The following is a 14,918-nucleotide window of genomic DNA, read 5'->3' on the forward strand; positions in this document are numbered from 1 at the left end:
CTGCAGATGTGGAGGAGCTGAACTCCTCTTGCTTTGAGACAGAAAATAATCAATAGATGCCAGGAAACTGTTACCTTTGCTCCTTGTGGGATATCAATCAATCAATCAATCAAATTTATTTTATATAGCCCTTCGTACATCAGCTGATATCTCAAAGTGCTGTACAGAAACCCAGCCTAAAACCCCAAACAGCAAGCAATGCAGGTGAAGAAGCACGGTGGCTAGGAAAAACTCCCTAGAAAGGCCAAAACCTAGGAAGAAACCTAGAGAGGAACCAGGCTATGTGGGGTGGCCAGTCCTCTTCTGGCTGTGCCGGGTGGAGATTATAACAAAACATGGTCAAGATGTTCAAATGTTCATAAATGACCAGCATGGTCGAATAATAATAAGGCAGAATAGTTGAAACTGGAGCAGCAGCACAGTCAGGTGGACTGGGGACAGCAAGGAGTCATCATGTCAGGTATTCCTGGGGCATGGTCCTAGGGCTCAGGTCCTCCGAGAGAGAGAAAGAAAGAGAGAATTAGAGAGAGCATATGTGGGATGGCCAGTCCTCTTCTGGCTGTGCCGGGTGGAGATTATAACAGAACATGGCCAAGATGTTCAAATGTTCATAAATGATCAGCATGGTCGAATAATAATAAGGCAGAACAGTTGAAACTGGAGCAGCAGCACAGCCAGGTGGACTGGGGACAGCAAGGAGTCATCATGTCAGGTAGTCCTGGGGCATGGTCCTAGGGCTCAGGTGCTCCGAGAGAGAGAAAGAGAGAAGGAGAGAATTAGAGAACGCACACTTAGATTCACACAGGACACCGAATAGGACAGGAGAAGTACTCCAGATATAACAAACTGACCCTAGCCCCCCGACACATAAACTACTGCAGCATAAATACTGGTCAACACAACAGACTGGGTTTGTTCACGGGGAAATGAACAGTGTTAATGACAAATATTCAGCGCTATTTCACCTAATAATCTAGTCTACTAATTAGTGGGAAAGGATGACAATGCATTATTGATACTATTACACATAGCCTAGTTGTGACAGCACTTAAGGTCCTCTACTCAAACTGATTTGAGCCCTTATTGCATGGAACTTCCATCTCATATTGCTCAAATAAACAGTAAACCTGGTTTAAAAAAACAGATAAAGCAACACCTCGTGGCACAACGCCTCTCCTCTATTTGACCTAGATAGTTTGTGTGTATTCATTGATATGTAGGCTACGTGTGCCTTTACATTTTTTTTATGTAGTTCTGTCCTTAAGCTGTTCTTGTCTATTGATGTTCTTTCTGTATTATGTCATTCTGTATTATGTTTCATGTTTTGTGTGGATCCCAGAAAGAGTAGCTGCTGCTTTTGCAACAGCTAATGCGGATTCTAATAAAATACAAAAATACAACATTTCACATACTGATTTAACTTTTTTGTTACAAAGTATTTTTGATAAAAGGCCTTCCCTTATAGAAAAAAACATTATGCAAAGGGTATGAAAGATAGCACTTTGATTCTGGGGCCATGGCAGCATTTTCAGTGAACCATATCAAGGAATCCTTTCTCAGCCGAATCGTCACAGAGTAGCCAGCGCTAAACATCCCCTAGAGCTCAGCTGGCAGTCTCATATTGTCTCTGCTGGTGCATTGCATGCTGGGAGCTCTGCCTGGCACACCCAAACAGCTGGGCTCAGTTCAGATGAGGCTGCAGCCGAATATTAGAGAGACAGATAATCCTGTGATGCAGCAGGAGATGTTGTCTCTCCAACTGGTCCTTCCTACAGATGGAAAACCTGCAGCCAACATATCAGACATTATTCTGACTGTGCCTCCGTCTCATGTTGAATAATTCAGACTCGTCCTTGAATGGAGCGACACCCTGATTGTGTTATTGGCCCTCTTTTCTGCAGGAGGAGGAGAGACGTATGGCCTGCGTCACGGCCCGGAAGGAGGATGAGAAGAAGAGGGAGAGTCACAAGCAGGCCATGCACAAGGTACCTGACTTACCTTATGTTAACATACTGCACTATACTGTTACTATTGCAGATATCTCGCCATGTTGACTGAACAATATGTTCTTCTGTTCTGACATATATACAACTGATGTTAGCTGGCTGATTGTCACATAAGAGGAAAAATTCCACAACGATATAGTGGAATTCAAATAATGTCACAGGTCATTGACACGTACTGAGCAGACTAGCTGGTGAGAGTTTAAGTCATTAACCAAATATTTCAAATATTTTGTGGCATTTAACATGTTATATAAGCTTTTCTGCCTTATGCATGTCAACAACATAATTAAGCCATACAGATTTCATTTGTGGAAAGTGCTTATTTGGACAATAACCAAACTCCTTGGCCCTCAATGCTGTTTGTTAAAACGTTTTTACCTACAAAACATTTCCTGTTTATTCATATGAATAGCCAAAACTAGTCACAATATGAACATGCTTATCGTCTGCTAGCCATTAGGGTTTATTATGAATACAATAGGATGTTAGGTGTGCTTTTGTTTAAACTCATTTCACATGTAACATACACTGCATAACCCCTTGTAGACAGTGGATGAGGATGACTAATGTTGTGGGAGTTACACTATAAGTGCATTATTTAAGGAGAGTGCAAGAGGGCCGTTTTTGATGTTGAACAATGTATTAAATCATTTATATCAACTTGTATGATATGCTGTCATATGTCTGTAAGCAATTTCTGTTGATGCTGAGGTCCCGGTAAGCAGTTATCTCAGATGATACCTAAAGCGCTCTGAGGGCTGCTCCTCAATGGCCACTAATTCTTAACTACTTGAAATGCACCGCGGTGTTCGCTTGTCATGTAAAGAGGAGTCATCTGCTTTGCATTAACCGCCCAACCATGAGTTGATCAATGGGAGCATTATAGTAGGGAGATGAAGGCTCAACCCACTATGCCCCAGTAACCCTGCATTTATGTAGCTTGGCGTGGTGTCTTCTGTTTAGAAAAAAAGTTATTTTTCCAAGGGGGCTCAAATAACAGTGACTGTAGCTACAAGTTTTTCAATCCACTTCAATAGTCATTTGTCTTTTTCCTCCATTATCTTTTCCATAAGTGTTCCTCACAATAACTGTTCTAACTACAGGGTTTCTAAGTGCTCAGTTCCTTTTGAAGAATATCAGATCCCACCAACCTTTGTTTGAGACTGGTTATGATTTCAGTTCAAATGACCAAAACATGCTTGTTCAATCATTGTCTATCTGTACTGTACCTCTGTGTTAGAGAATGCATACTGTACTGTATCTATACTGAACAAAAATATAAACGCAACGTGCAACAATTTCTACGATTTTACTGAGTTACAGTTCATAAGGAAATCAGTCAATTGAAATAAATTCATTAGACTCTAATCTATGGATTTCACATGGCTGGGCAGGGGCGCAGCCATGGGTGGGCATAGGCCCACCCACAGGGGAGCCAGTCCTAGCCAATCAGAATGAGTTTTCCCCTTAATAATAATGACTTTATTACAGACAGAAATACTAATCAGTTTCATTATCTGTCCGGCCGGCTGGTCTCAGCCGAATGTGGAAGTCTTGGGCTGGCGTGGTTACACGTGATCTGCAGTTTTGAGGCCGGTTGGACGTAATGCCACATTCTCTAAAATGATGTTGGAGACAGCTTATGGTAGAGAAATGAACATTTAATTCTCTGGCAACAGCTCTGGTGGACATTCCTGCAGTCAGCATGTCAAATGCATGTTCCCTCAAAACTTAAGACATCTGTGGTATTGTGTTGTGTGACAAAACTGCACATTTTACAGTGACCTTTTATTGTCCTCTAGCATAAGGTGCACCTGTGTAATGATCATGTTGTTGTAATGCCCGGGGTGTAGTGGAGGAAGAAGTCAGATGCAGGAAATAGAGAGTTCAGAGTAGCACTTCTTCTTTATTCACCACACAGGTGAAAACGACACCACTCAAACAAATGCCCCAAAACACAGAGGAACTAAACAGTCCTGAATAACACAGGTACACGAACAGGTGTGTACACATAAAACAATCCTGCACACCCAGCAGGCGGGCCGGCTGGATAATAAAGCCCAACTAATTAACCTAACTAAACACAGGTGTAAGTAATAAACAGACAAGGAGGGGGAGAAAAAGATCAGTGGCACCTGAACAGGAAGGGGAGCCACCTTCGGCAGGAGTCGTGACAGTTGTTAAATCAGCTTCTTGATATGCCACACCTGTCATGTGGATGGATTATCTAGTAAAGGAGAAACGCTCACTAACAGGGTAATGGAACATTTCTGCGATCTTTTATTTCAGATCATGAAACACTTCACATATTTTTGCACATATTATATTTTTGCTCATTATATACTGTATATTGATGTGGGTGTTCCTGCCTTCCTGCTGCATTGACTGATCCATACTGAGAGATCAGCAAGAGGTCTAGAGGAAGTTTAATTGCCTGTGTGTAATCCAAGCCAGCTAATTGAGCTAGTTGAGGAAATAATGATAAATGGAATGCTCCGTGAGGGTTCATGTAGTCTCAGAATGATCCACTATCAATCCTGTTTGCCAGCCGTCCTCTGTGTGTGGGAGTGGAGCATTCCATTCCATACCTGTGCGTAACAAAACTGAACTGAATAAAGGCAACAACAAAAAAAAGAAGAGAAAGCGAGAGAGCTGCATTCTTCCTTGTTGCAGGGTGGGGGTGGCACAGAAGTACTGCTGCTGCCTCTGCTACAGTCAACACGGATTCTGCTGCTGCAGTAATGTTGAGAGATATGGGGCATATACAGTACAGCACACACAAATTGTACCTTGTTATTACAGACAGAGCCTTTGTAACTGTAACTGAGACTAGGTATTGGTAAGATAGACATGTTTGTAAGTAATGTAAGCTAAGTGACAGTCTATCAGTTAGAATAACATTTGATGTTTTATTTTTTGAAGATAAACAGTACATGTGTATTTGTGTTCATAGAGTCCTGCACATGTTGTGCCTCAGCAGTTCTACACTCAACTTGGACTCAAGTCTCAGGACTCCTCAGTGACAAGCAAGGTAGGTGGAATGTATTTGTCTGTAGCAGGAGAGAGATTTCAGTTTCATAATATCATCCTGTCCTCTGTGTGCCCTGCTGAGGACCAATGCCAACTGAACCCTGCTCTGTTCCTTGTGTGTGCGCGCATGTTTGTGCAAACATGTGTGCTTGTGTGTATGCGTGTGATCGTGTGTGTGCCTGTCTGCGTGCATTTCTGTGTATGTGCAGGAGAAGCGGCGTCTGGCCATCCGTAATGCAGCACTGCAGTGGGAGGGGGTCAGGGCCTGCCTGGAGCACCCGGCTCAGAACGGAGCCAAGGAGGAAGTCAGCCCTGAAGCAAGCCCTGCCCACAGTCCTGCCCAGACCAATGGCCTTGCACTGGAACCTTCTCCGGATGAGCAGCTCAGGTAACGTTAGGGGGGAGGGGCCGTGCATAGGGGTTGTACTTTGGGCTCTGGAAGACAGTAGTTATAGTTGCAGGACTGTTATAGAGGTATACATAATATGTTTTCTGTTCTGCCAGACGGGTGAGTCCGGTGTCGGCTCCGGACAGGCCAACAGGGGGCAGTGAGACCCGGATACGCTCCACCAGTCGCCCCAACAGTCCTCGAGACCCCAAGTTAGTACTACACCACACCCAGGAATACATACACATCACAGGAGGTTGGTGGCAACTTAATTGGGGAGGACGGGCTTGTGGTAATGGCGTGAGCGGCATAGGTGGAATGGTATCAAATACATCAATCACATGGTTTCCATGTGTTTGATGCCTTTCCATTTGCTGCGTTCCAGCCATTATTATGAGCCGTCCTCCCCTCAGCAGCCTCCACTGATATGCGTACTCACAGGGGATAGGATATTGGAATGTAAACATTATTCCAATGCAAGAAAACATGGTCCCGTTATAATTGTTCACACATTCTAATTATTTAAAGTTTAGCCAATAAAACTGTATGGTTGGAGCACATTTGAGGATTTTGTTTCATTCTCCTGGGTTCCATATGTGTCAGTTGACTGGTGTCTACCACAGGTGGCTTGTGGCACCTTAACTGGGGAGAACGGTTCATTGTAATGGCTGGAACGAAATTAATGGAATAATATCAAACACATGGTTTCTATATGTTTTAATACCTTTCCATTCCAGCCATTATTATGAGCCGTCCTCCCTTCACCAGCCTCCTGTTGACTGTCTTCACTATACACTAGCATACAAAAGGATATCCCTCATCTATAATGGTTCCCTCCATAGAGACATGGTTCCCTCTGCTTTACACACTCAACATTTCACCCTCTAACACTCGTTAGTCGTTACACTGAAGATTTTCCTAAAACTGCACAGGGCCCCATTACTTAGTTAGCTAACTTTATTGTGAGGTTTAGAGGGTGAGACCTTGTTCTCCATATGGCCATTCCCCCAGCCTGGCCTGACCATGCTTAGCCCCCGTGCTGCAGGCCCTAACTCCTCCTGGAGGGCCTGTATACCAGTCCTGTGAGTTATAAGGGGTCAGGCTGAGATGGACACTGTGGCAGTGTCAACCACTATTATTACATGTTGCTTTCTTCCTCCAGGATATGAAAATGTCCTGGAAGCGCAATCCTTCATGGCCCTAATTCACTTATAGGCTCACTTATAGCAGTTTGTGTCGCGAAAGGGGCCAAGGCTAGAGCTCAAGTGATTCACCATTCGGTGTGATGTGGTCTACTTATCTGTAACGTTAACCGTTTTTTATTGTTGTGCGCAATTGTCCAATAGGATAAAAGAGAATAACCATTTTATGATGTTTTACATCTATAACCTCGTACTGTCCTTTGTCTAAGTGCAGTTTGTCATCTCTCTGTCTGTTTCATGTAGTTGATGTATGTTTGTGATGCTTGGTATTCACTCCTTTGGGTGTCTTACAGTAAATATGCCCATGGGAATGTTCCTATTCCTGAAAGTATAAAAGAGAAGATGATAGATGGACTGAGCAGTGATTTATAGATGTGATGTTCTACAGGTATGACCCTCTGTCATCCCATGGTAAGAATGATTTGCTTTATCTCCGGATTGATAGTCTGTCCTGGTCCGGTATATTCCTCCTTAATCCTCAAAAGACAGAAAGGGTTCTTCATTCCCACAAGCTGGGCAGAGCTGCAGAGCTGGGCCTGTCTCTCTCTGTCCTCCACATCTGGTTCTGCTCTGGGACCGGGGAGGGGGGCAGGGGGAGCAGGGGGGCCCCCTGGTGTGGAGGGTTTTCCTCTCTGAGAGATGGAGGGCCTGGAGGCTGCCCTCTGCTCTGTCCCCACATTGCTTCTGAGAAAGAATAACCGCTGGCGTCTGCATGATTAGATCCATTAGCTCTGGATATGCTATCTGTTGTTCCCTGGGTGTGACCGGCAATGTTCACATTCATCACAGAAAAATCAGCGTGTGGCAGTTCACACGTTACTGCTGCTGCCATATGAAGACACACATCATCGTCTTTATAAGAGCATGTGAGAGAGGGCCAGCTAAAGTCCTGCTGAATAATTAACAACCACATAAACATGAATAGATGTGATGCGGGTTAGTGGAATCGTTTGATTTTACTTCCCTTGAGAAACTAGCTTAAAGGACTGTGCCCAGTGAAAGTCATGCACCTCATAACTTCAGAACACTTGTCCCTGCAAAATGGTGATGTTTGGCACACACAGAGGCATGAACCTTGGCTAACCTTGTGCAATTATACCTAGTTGGCTAGAATTGGTGTATTAATGCTGTAAGTGTTTATCAGTATAGTCAATGGCCTTTTCAAGCTCCCCTTTCCACACCAAGCTAGAGTGGTAAATGATATGGGTTGACTGAAATGGGCCCCTGCCCCTCAGCAGGTAAAAGGAAACATATGTTGTCATCTCTGTTTGGCATTAGCAGTCCGACCTGAGCTGGAGAAGAATTAAGACAGGAGCAAATGTTGACAGTGCGTTTAGAATGGAGGAAGGAGGGAATCCCTTTTAGTGTGTTAGCATGAGAGATGGAGTAGGAGAATGGTTGTCTCTGTGAGGGCTTAGCAAATGTTGTGTGTGTGTGTGTGTGAATGTCTGTTCGTGAGTGTGTGTTAGCGTGTGTGCGTGCAGAAACAAGTTTGTGTGTGTGTGTGTGTATACGCGCGGGTGTGCCCGTGCCCGTCCGACTGCTGGATAGTAGCCTCTGTTTTATATTCCTTTGTGAGCAGACTGGAGGAACATTTATTCGTTCACGGTTCCCTTGAGATATGACAGGAGGGAAGAGTTATTACCCAGAAATCCAATATTGGGGCTGGCCAGAGAGTTAGAGAGGAGACATCAGTGCCCACATGCTATGTATATATTCATTAATACAGTGGCACGCTGGGTCTCCAAGTAGGTGGAGGGGCAAGCACATCAATCTTCAAGTTCTACTTATGATGGGAGAAGGAAGTCTGGGAATGAGCGAGAGAATCTGATGTCACCACCACTCAGAAACACTTCAATAAACCATAACACTTCATTCAATAAATGTTACATCTACATCATGCCGAAGATATACAGAAATAGCCTAGTTCCAGATCTTACTCTACATCATGCCGAAGATATACAGAAATAGCCTAGTTCCAGATCTTACTCTACATCATGCCGAAGATATACAGAAATAGCCTAGTTCCAGATCTTACTCTACATCATGCCGAAGATATACAGAAATAGCCTAGTTCCAGATCTTACTCTACATCATGCCGAAGATATACAGAAATAGCCTGGTTCCAGATCTTACTCTACATCATGCCGAAGATATACAGAAATAGCCTGGTTCCAGATCTTACTCTACATCATGCCGAAGATATACAGAAATAGCCTAGTTCCAGATCTTACTCTACATCATGCCGAAGATATACAGAAATAGCCTAGTTCCAGATCTTACTCTACATCATGCCGAAGATATACAGAAATAGCCTAGTTCCAGATCTTACTCTACATTATGCCGAAGATATACAGAAATAGCCTAGTTCCAGATCTTACTCTACATCATGCCGAAGATATACAGAAATAGCCTAGTTCCAGATCTTACTCTACATCATGCCGAAGATATACAGAAATAGCCTAGTTCCAGATCTTACTCTACATCATGCCGAAGATATACAGAAATAGCCTGGTTCCAGATCTTACTCTACATCATGCCGAAGATATACAGAAATAGCCTGGTTCCAGATCTTACTCTACATCATGCCGAAGATATACAGAAATAGCCTAGTTCCAGATCTTACTCTACATCGTGTCAGGAGAGACATACAGAAATAGCCTAGTTCCAGATCTTACTCTACATCGTGTCAGGAGAGACATACAGAAATAGCCTAGTTCCAGATCTTACTCTACATCGTGTCAGGAGAGACATACAGAAATAGCCTGGTTCCAGATCTTACTCTACATCGTGTCAGGAGAGACATACAGAAATAGCCTGGTTCCAGATCTTACTCTACATCATGTCAGGAGAGACATACAGAAATAGCCTGGTTCCAGATCTTACTCTACATCGTGTCAGGAGAGACATACAGAAATAGCCTGGTTCCAGATCTTACTCTACATCGTGTCAGGAGAGACATACAGAAATAGCCTGGTTCCAGATCTTACTCTACATCGTGTCAGGAGAGACATACAGAAATAGCCTGGTTCCAGATCTTACTCTACATCGTGTCAGGAGAGACATACAGAAATAGCCTGGTTCCAGATCTTACTCTACATCGTGTCAGGAGAGACATACAGAAATAGCCTAGTTCCAGATCTTACTCTACATCATGTCAGGAGAGACATACAGAAATAGCCTGGTTCCAGATCTTACTCTACATCATGCCAGGAGAGACATACAGAAATAGCCTAGTTCCAGATCTTGCTCTACATCATGCCAGGAGAGACATACAGAAATAGCCTAGTTCCAGATCTTACTCTACATCATGCCAGGAGAGACATACAGAAATAGCCTGGTTCTAGATCTTACTCTACATCATGTCAGGAGAGACATACAGAAATAGCCTAGTTCCAGATCTTACTCTACATCATGCCAGGAGAGACATACAGAAATAGCCTGGTTCCAGATCTTACTCTACATCATGTCAGGAGAGACATACAGAAATAGCCTGGTTCCAGATCTGTGTCAGCTCTAGCCAACTCCTCTGACTATCATTTTCATGCCTTATTGCAGACACTGTACAGATCTGCTACCATGCTAATAGAGAAATTGCTTGAACAATTACATTTTTCTTTCAGTTTAGAACATTTTGAATGGTTCTTCTCACATCATGACAAGCTAAATAACCATGTTCCTTATGTGGTGCTATCATACACATGTAGGCTCATGACAGACATCGTTTTGAAGCTCCTGCTGGATTAGGTCCAGATAATTGAGCTGCTGAACACATCAGGAAATGTTTTCCACAGTTAGACTTTCCTCAGTTTGATCATCTTTGTGTCTCCTCTTCCTCTAAGTGTTTCAGGAGGGGATTTGGAGGCACCTGGCAGTCTATCAAGAGTGATTACCAGGAACAATACATGACACAGTGCAGAGTGGGCTGATGGCATGCTTCCAGACTTCCCCAGAAAGGGGTGAAAAGTTACCATCACTCTTTTTTACTCTATCTACATATTACCCAGTCTCCTCTCTCTCTCTCTGTCTGTCTGTCTTTCTTTCTTTCTCTCTCGCTCTCGTCTCTGTCTCTCTCTCTATACCACTATCCCTCTCTGTCTGTCTCTGTCTGTCTGTCCAACTGCTTTTGATTTAGTACCTTTGGCAAAGCCACCTCTGAGAGGTGTGGCGTGTCCTGAAGATTAGCACCGTCTTTCACTTGTCTTGTCTATCGCTGGCCCAGACTTCCGCTCTGCTCCGTGGGGCCTGGGTCTCCCAGTGTGTGTGTGTGCGTGTGTGTGTGTGAATGAGGAGACCTCCAGCTAGTAGCTCCCTGGACGAGATGCTTTCCTCCGTGTGGCCAGTAGTACCCCCTTGCTCTTACATCACCAGTCATCACCCCTCACGTTCCTCGCCTGCCCGTCGGTGTCAGACGCGGCGCTTCCTTGAAACGCGACACTGTTTGATTAAGATTGGGTTTTACATCCACCGCATGGTGGGTCGTCTTAGATTAGCAACACGGCCTGCTAGCAACACGGCCTGCTAGAAAAATTGTTCTCCATGATTGAGTCAGACGCTAGTCTGTCAGTCACTGCTGGATTCTTGGAATCGGCTCGTACTGAATGTTAGGATTATCTGGAGGTTGTGTCTATTAGCTAATGTAATTCCTGGGTTGTTTTGTTAAGGTTGGGTTTTCTCCCAGGTTATTAAAACTCTGAGGGGAAATGGAGTATTACAGCAGGTGTTAATGACTGAACTCTGAGGCAGCCATGGGCAGTTTACTGACTCTCATTCACTCGCACACACACACGCACGCTTGCATGCATACACAAGCATACACACACACACACACACACACACACACAGGTGGTCCTATAGAGACACAGTAGTCATGGTGGCCAATACATGGCTTAACACTGTAGCTATGTGACCTTTAACCCTAGTGTCCTGAATCTCTCTGGCTCACATTCACCTTTCTTTCTCCTAGGGATGGAGTCAACTCTAGACCTGTAACCCTGCAGCGTGATAACAAACTGCTCTCTTGTGTCCCTTTGCAGCCACAGCCTTGATAGTGGTCTTTAGAATGTCCTGTCATGGTTATTACATGATAATCACAAGTCAATCAACATTTTAATCTCTCCTCTGTTCCAATACACCTTAATTTGTACCAGAATATTCCCTGTTTCCCACTTCAGCACTCTCCTTCTGGGTCAGCACACCTGTCTGACCATCTTTGTATCCTCTCTTCTTCCTGTTCTTGCTCACAGTACAAAGCCTCTCTTACATGTTGTCAGACCACTCTCCTTGATTCCTCTCTGTTCTTTGTCTCTGCTTACCTGGACAGCATCTTGCCAGGTCTTATATGCACTAAAAGGTGAGGCAGACAGAGATATGAGAGGAGGGTATGAGTCGGTCCTCAGTCCTCCAGAGAGAGAGAAGTGACCTCCAGGGGATCAGGTTTGGTGTGTGACAACAACGATGGCTTTTTAAAGAAGCCTTGTTTCACTCCCCTGACTCTGTAACAATCAGCCCAACAAGACTTGGCCTATAGGATTACAGCTCCAATAGTGTCAGGATTAGTCCTCCCTTGTGTTTTCTTTTCCCATGATCAGAGGTGTTACATTCGAAAGGGTGTGAAATATGAATAGACTGATTAGGTTGTTGGTGGGTGAACTCTAATGGCTGGTGTGGACTGCTGGTCCGTGGAGCTATATGATCCTCTGGTATGCAGCAGGTCCCCTGAGTGTCAGCAGACTGGGAGGCAGGGAGAGAAGGCAGAGAGACCCAGGGCAGCTAGTGAGGCTCCAACAGGGACAAAGAGATCATGTCTCCCTGAGACTCATCCTGATTCTCTACTCTCACGACTCCTTATCAGGGAAGGGCACTTCAACTGTTGTCACAGAGAATGGAGAGCAATTAGTCAGCATTGAAGACAAATGTTACATTCACTTAACTCTGATGACCCCTCTCACTGCTGTTTCTCTCCCCTCCGCTGATTGGCCCACTTCTTCAGACACATGTAAACTAAGATATATTTTTCTTAATGATAGTCCAGAGGATCCTGGAAACTTGTGACTGTGCCAGGTGGGTAGAGAGTTGGCCAGGTGGGGGGGGGGGGGGAGGGGGAATCAGGTGCCCATCCTCACAGGTGTGTGTGCTGACTGTCTGTTTCTCTGTGTGCTCCAGGCTCCTTGAGGCAGGGGGTGCCAGCCTGCAGAGCCTCTCCCTGTCAGACAGCCACCTGGCGGAGCTGGATGGGGAAACCCTGCGCCTGTTCGGCCTCGGGGCCCTGGAGGCCCTGGAGAGAGGCTGGGGGGTCCAGACTGCAGGGGCCGTCACTGTCATAGCCTTCCGCTACATCCACTTTGATGCGATCGTGCCAACACTGCCACGCATAAGGGTCAAGTTCCCCAACCTATCTGTGAGAACACATTTACTACAAATTACATACTGTTCAATAAAGGGTCTTATCATTGGCTACTATGATAGGAGTCATATTCTCACCATGGTAACACATGGTCTCTGTTGGAGTTCTAAACTGAGGGTTCTCATTAGCCAATAGGATACTGATATGGCCACTCATTGACTGGTTTCCTGACTTATTATGGTACCTCCATACAGCACCTGATTTTCCTGGAGACCAACGTCAGCCGTCTTCCCCAGCTGGCTGCTCTGGCCCAGGTGAGACGTCTGGACCAGCTGACCATCCACCCAGAGGGGAACCCTGTAGTCAGCCTTTCCCTGTGGAGATCCTTCCTCATCTACCGCCTGCACCACTTCAACCTGCACAAGATCAACAACCTGGAGGTCAGGTCCACCTACACACTCAGAAAAAATCTAACATGTTTTGTCTTTCAGTGTCTTTGTGCTATAATGTTCTGAACAACGTGTTAGCTGATGCCCTTTTTATTCCCCTTGTGTGTGTGTGTGTATTTATATTGGGTGTGTGTGTGCATCAGGTGACCATGAATGACGTGATCTCTGCAGAGCGTTTGTTTGGGACGCTGGGTCATATCGCTGCCACCGAGACACCACGCTGCCGCCTGCTAGTACTACTGGAGGAGTCCAGGTGAGCTCCCTACCCACAGTACATGGTAACTGGCACTGACTGACACACACAGGCCGTGTCTGAATTTTATATATATATATATATTTCTTTTCACCTTTATTTAACCAGGTAGGCCAGTTGAGAACAAGTTCTCATTTACAACTGTGACCTGGCCAAGATAAAGCAAAGCAGTGCCACGCAAACAACACAGATTTACACATAGACAAACGTACAGTCAATAACACAATAGAAAATAAAAATAGAAAAATCTATGTACAGTGTGTGCAAATGTAGAAGAGTAGGGAGGTAGGCAATATATAGGCCATAGAGGCAAAATAAGGACAATTTAGCATTAATACTGGAGTGATAGATGTGCAGATGATGATGTGCAAGTAGAGATACTGGGGTGCAAAAGGGTAAGTAATAATATGGGGATGAGGTAGTCGGGTGTGCTATTTACAGATTGGCTATGTACAGGTACAGTGATCGGTAAGCTGCTCTGACAGCTGATGCTTAACGTTAGATAGGGAGATGTAAGACTCCAGCTTCAGAGATTTTTCCAATTTGTTCCAGTCATTGGCAGCAGAGTACTGGAAGGAAAGGCGGCCAAAGGAAGTTTTGGCTTTGGGGATGACAAGTGCAATATACCTGCTGGAGCGCATGCTATGGGTGGGTGTTGCTATGGTGACCAGTGAGCTGAGATAAGGCGGGGCTTTACCTAGCAAAGACTTTTAGATGACCTGGAGCCAGTGGGTATGTCGACGGATATGTAGTGAGGGCCAGCCAACAAGATCATACAGGTTGCAATGGTGGGTAGTATATGGGGCTTTGGTGACTAAACAGATGGCCCTGTGATAGACTACATCCAGTTTGCTGAGTAGAGTGTTAGGGGCTATTTTGTAAATGACATCGCCGAAGTCAATGATCGGTAGGATAGTCAGTTTTACGAAGGTATGTTTGGCAGCATGAGTGAAGGAGGCTTTGTTGCGAAATAGGAAGCTGATTCTAGATTTAATTTTGGATTGCAGATGCTTAATGTGAGTCTGGAAGGAGAGTTTACAGTCTAACCAGACACCTAGGTATTTGTAGATGTCAGAACCGTCCAGTGTAGTGATGCTAGTCGGGGTGGAGGGTGCAGGCAGCAATCGGTTGAAGATCATGCACTTAGTTTTACTTGCATTTAAAAGCAGTTGGAGGCCACAGAAGGAGTGTTGTATGGTGTTGAAGCTCGTTTGGAGGTTTGTTGACACAGTGTCCAAAGAAGG

At 44.8% G+C, this 14,918-nt stretch overlaps 1 protein-coding gene across 1 annotated transcript in view; it reads left to right on the forward strand.

Moving 5' to 3' along the window:
• The window catches only part of LOC110506118 (uncharacterized), a 57,552-nt gene that overhangs the window by 34,724 nt on the left and 7,910 nt on the right, over nt 1-14,918 (forward strand). The window contains 7 exon segments of the mRNA XM_090221647.1: nt 1,902-1,985; nt 4,960-5,037; nt 5,246-5,424; nt 5,541-5,636; nt 12,792-13,026; nt 13,227-13,412; nt 13,565-13,674. Coding sequence (XP_090077773.1) covers nt 1,902-1,985; nt 4,960-5,037; nt 5,246-5,424; nt 5,541-5,636; nt 12,792-13,026; nt 13,227-13,412; nt 13,565-13,674 — 968 coding nt within the window.

The sequence above is a fragment of the Oncorhynchus mykiss genome, chromosome 26 (genome assembly GCF_057628025.1).
Source record: "Oncorhynchus mykiss isolate SJ-2025 chromosome 26, ASM5762802v1, whole genome shotgun sequence".
In the NCBI taxonomy this organism is placed as follows: domain Eukaryota; kingdom Metazoa; phylum Chordata; class Actinopteri; order Salmoniformes; family Salmonidae; genus Oncorhynchus; species Oncorhynchus mykiss.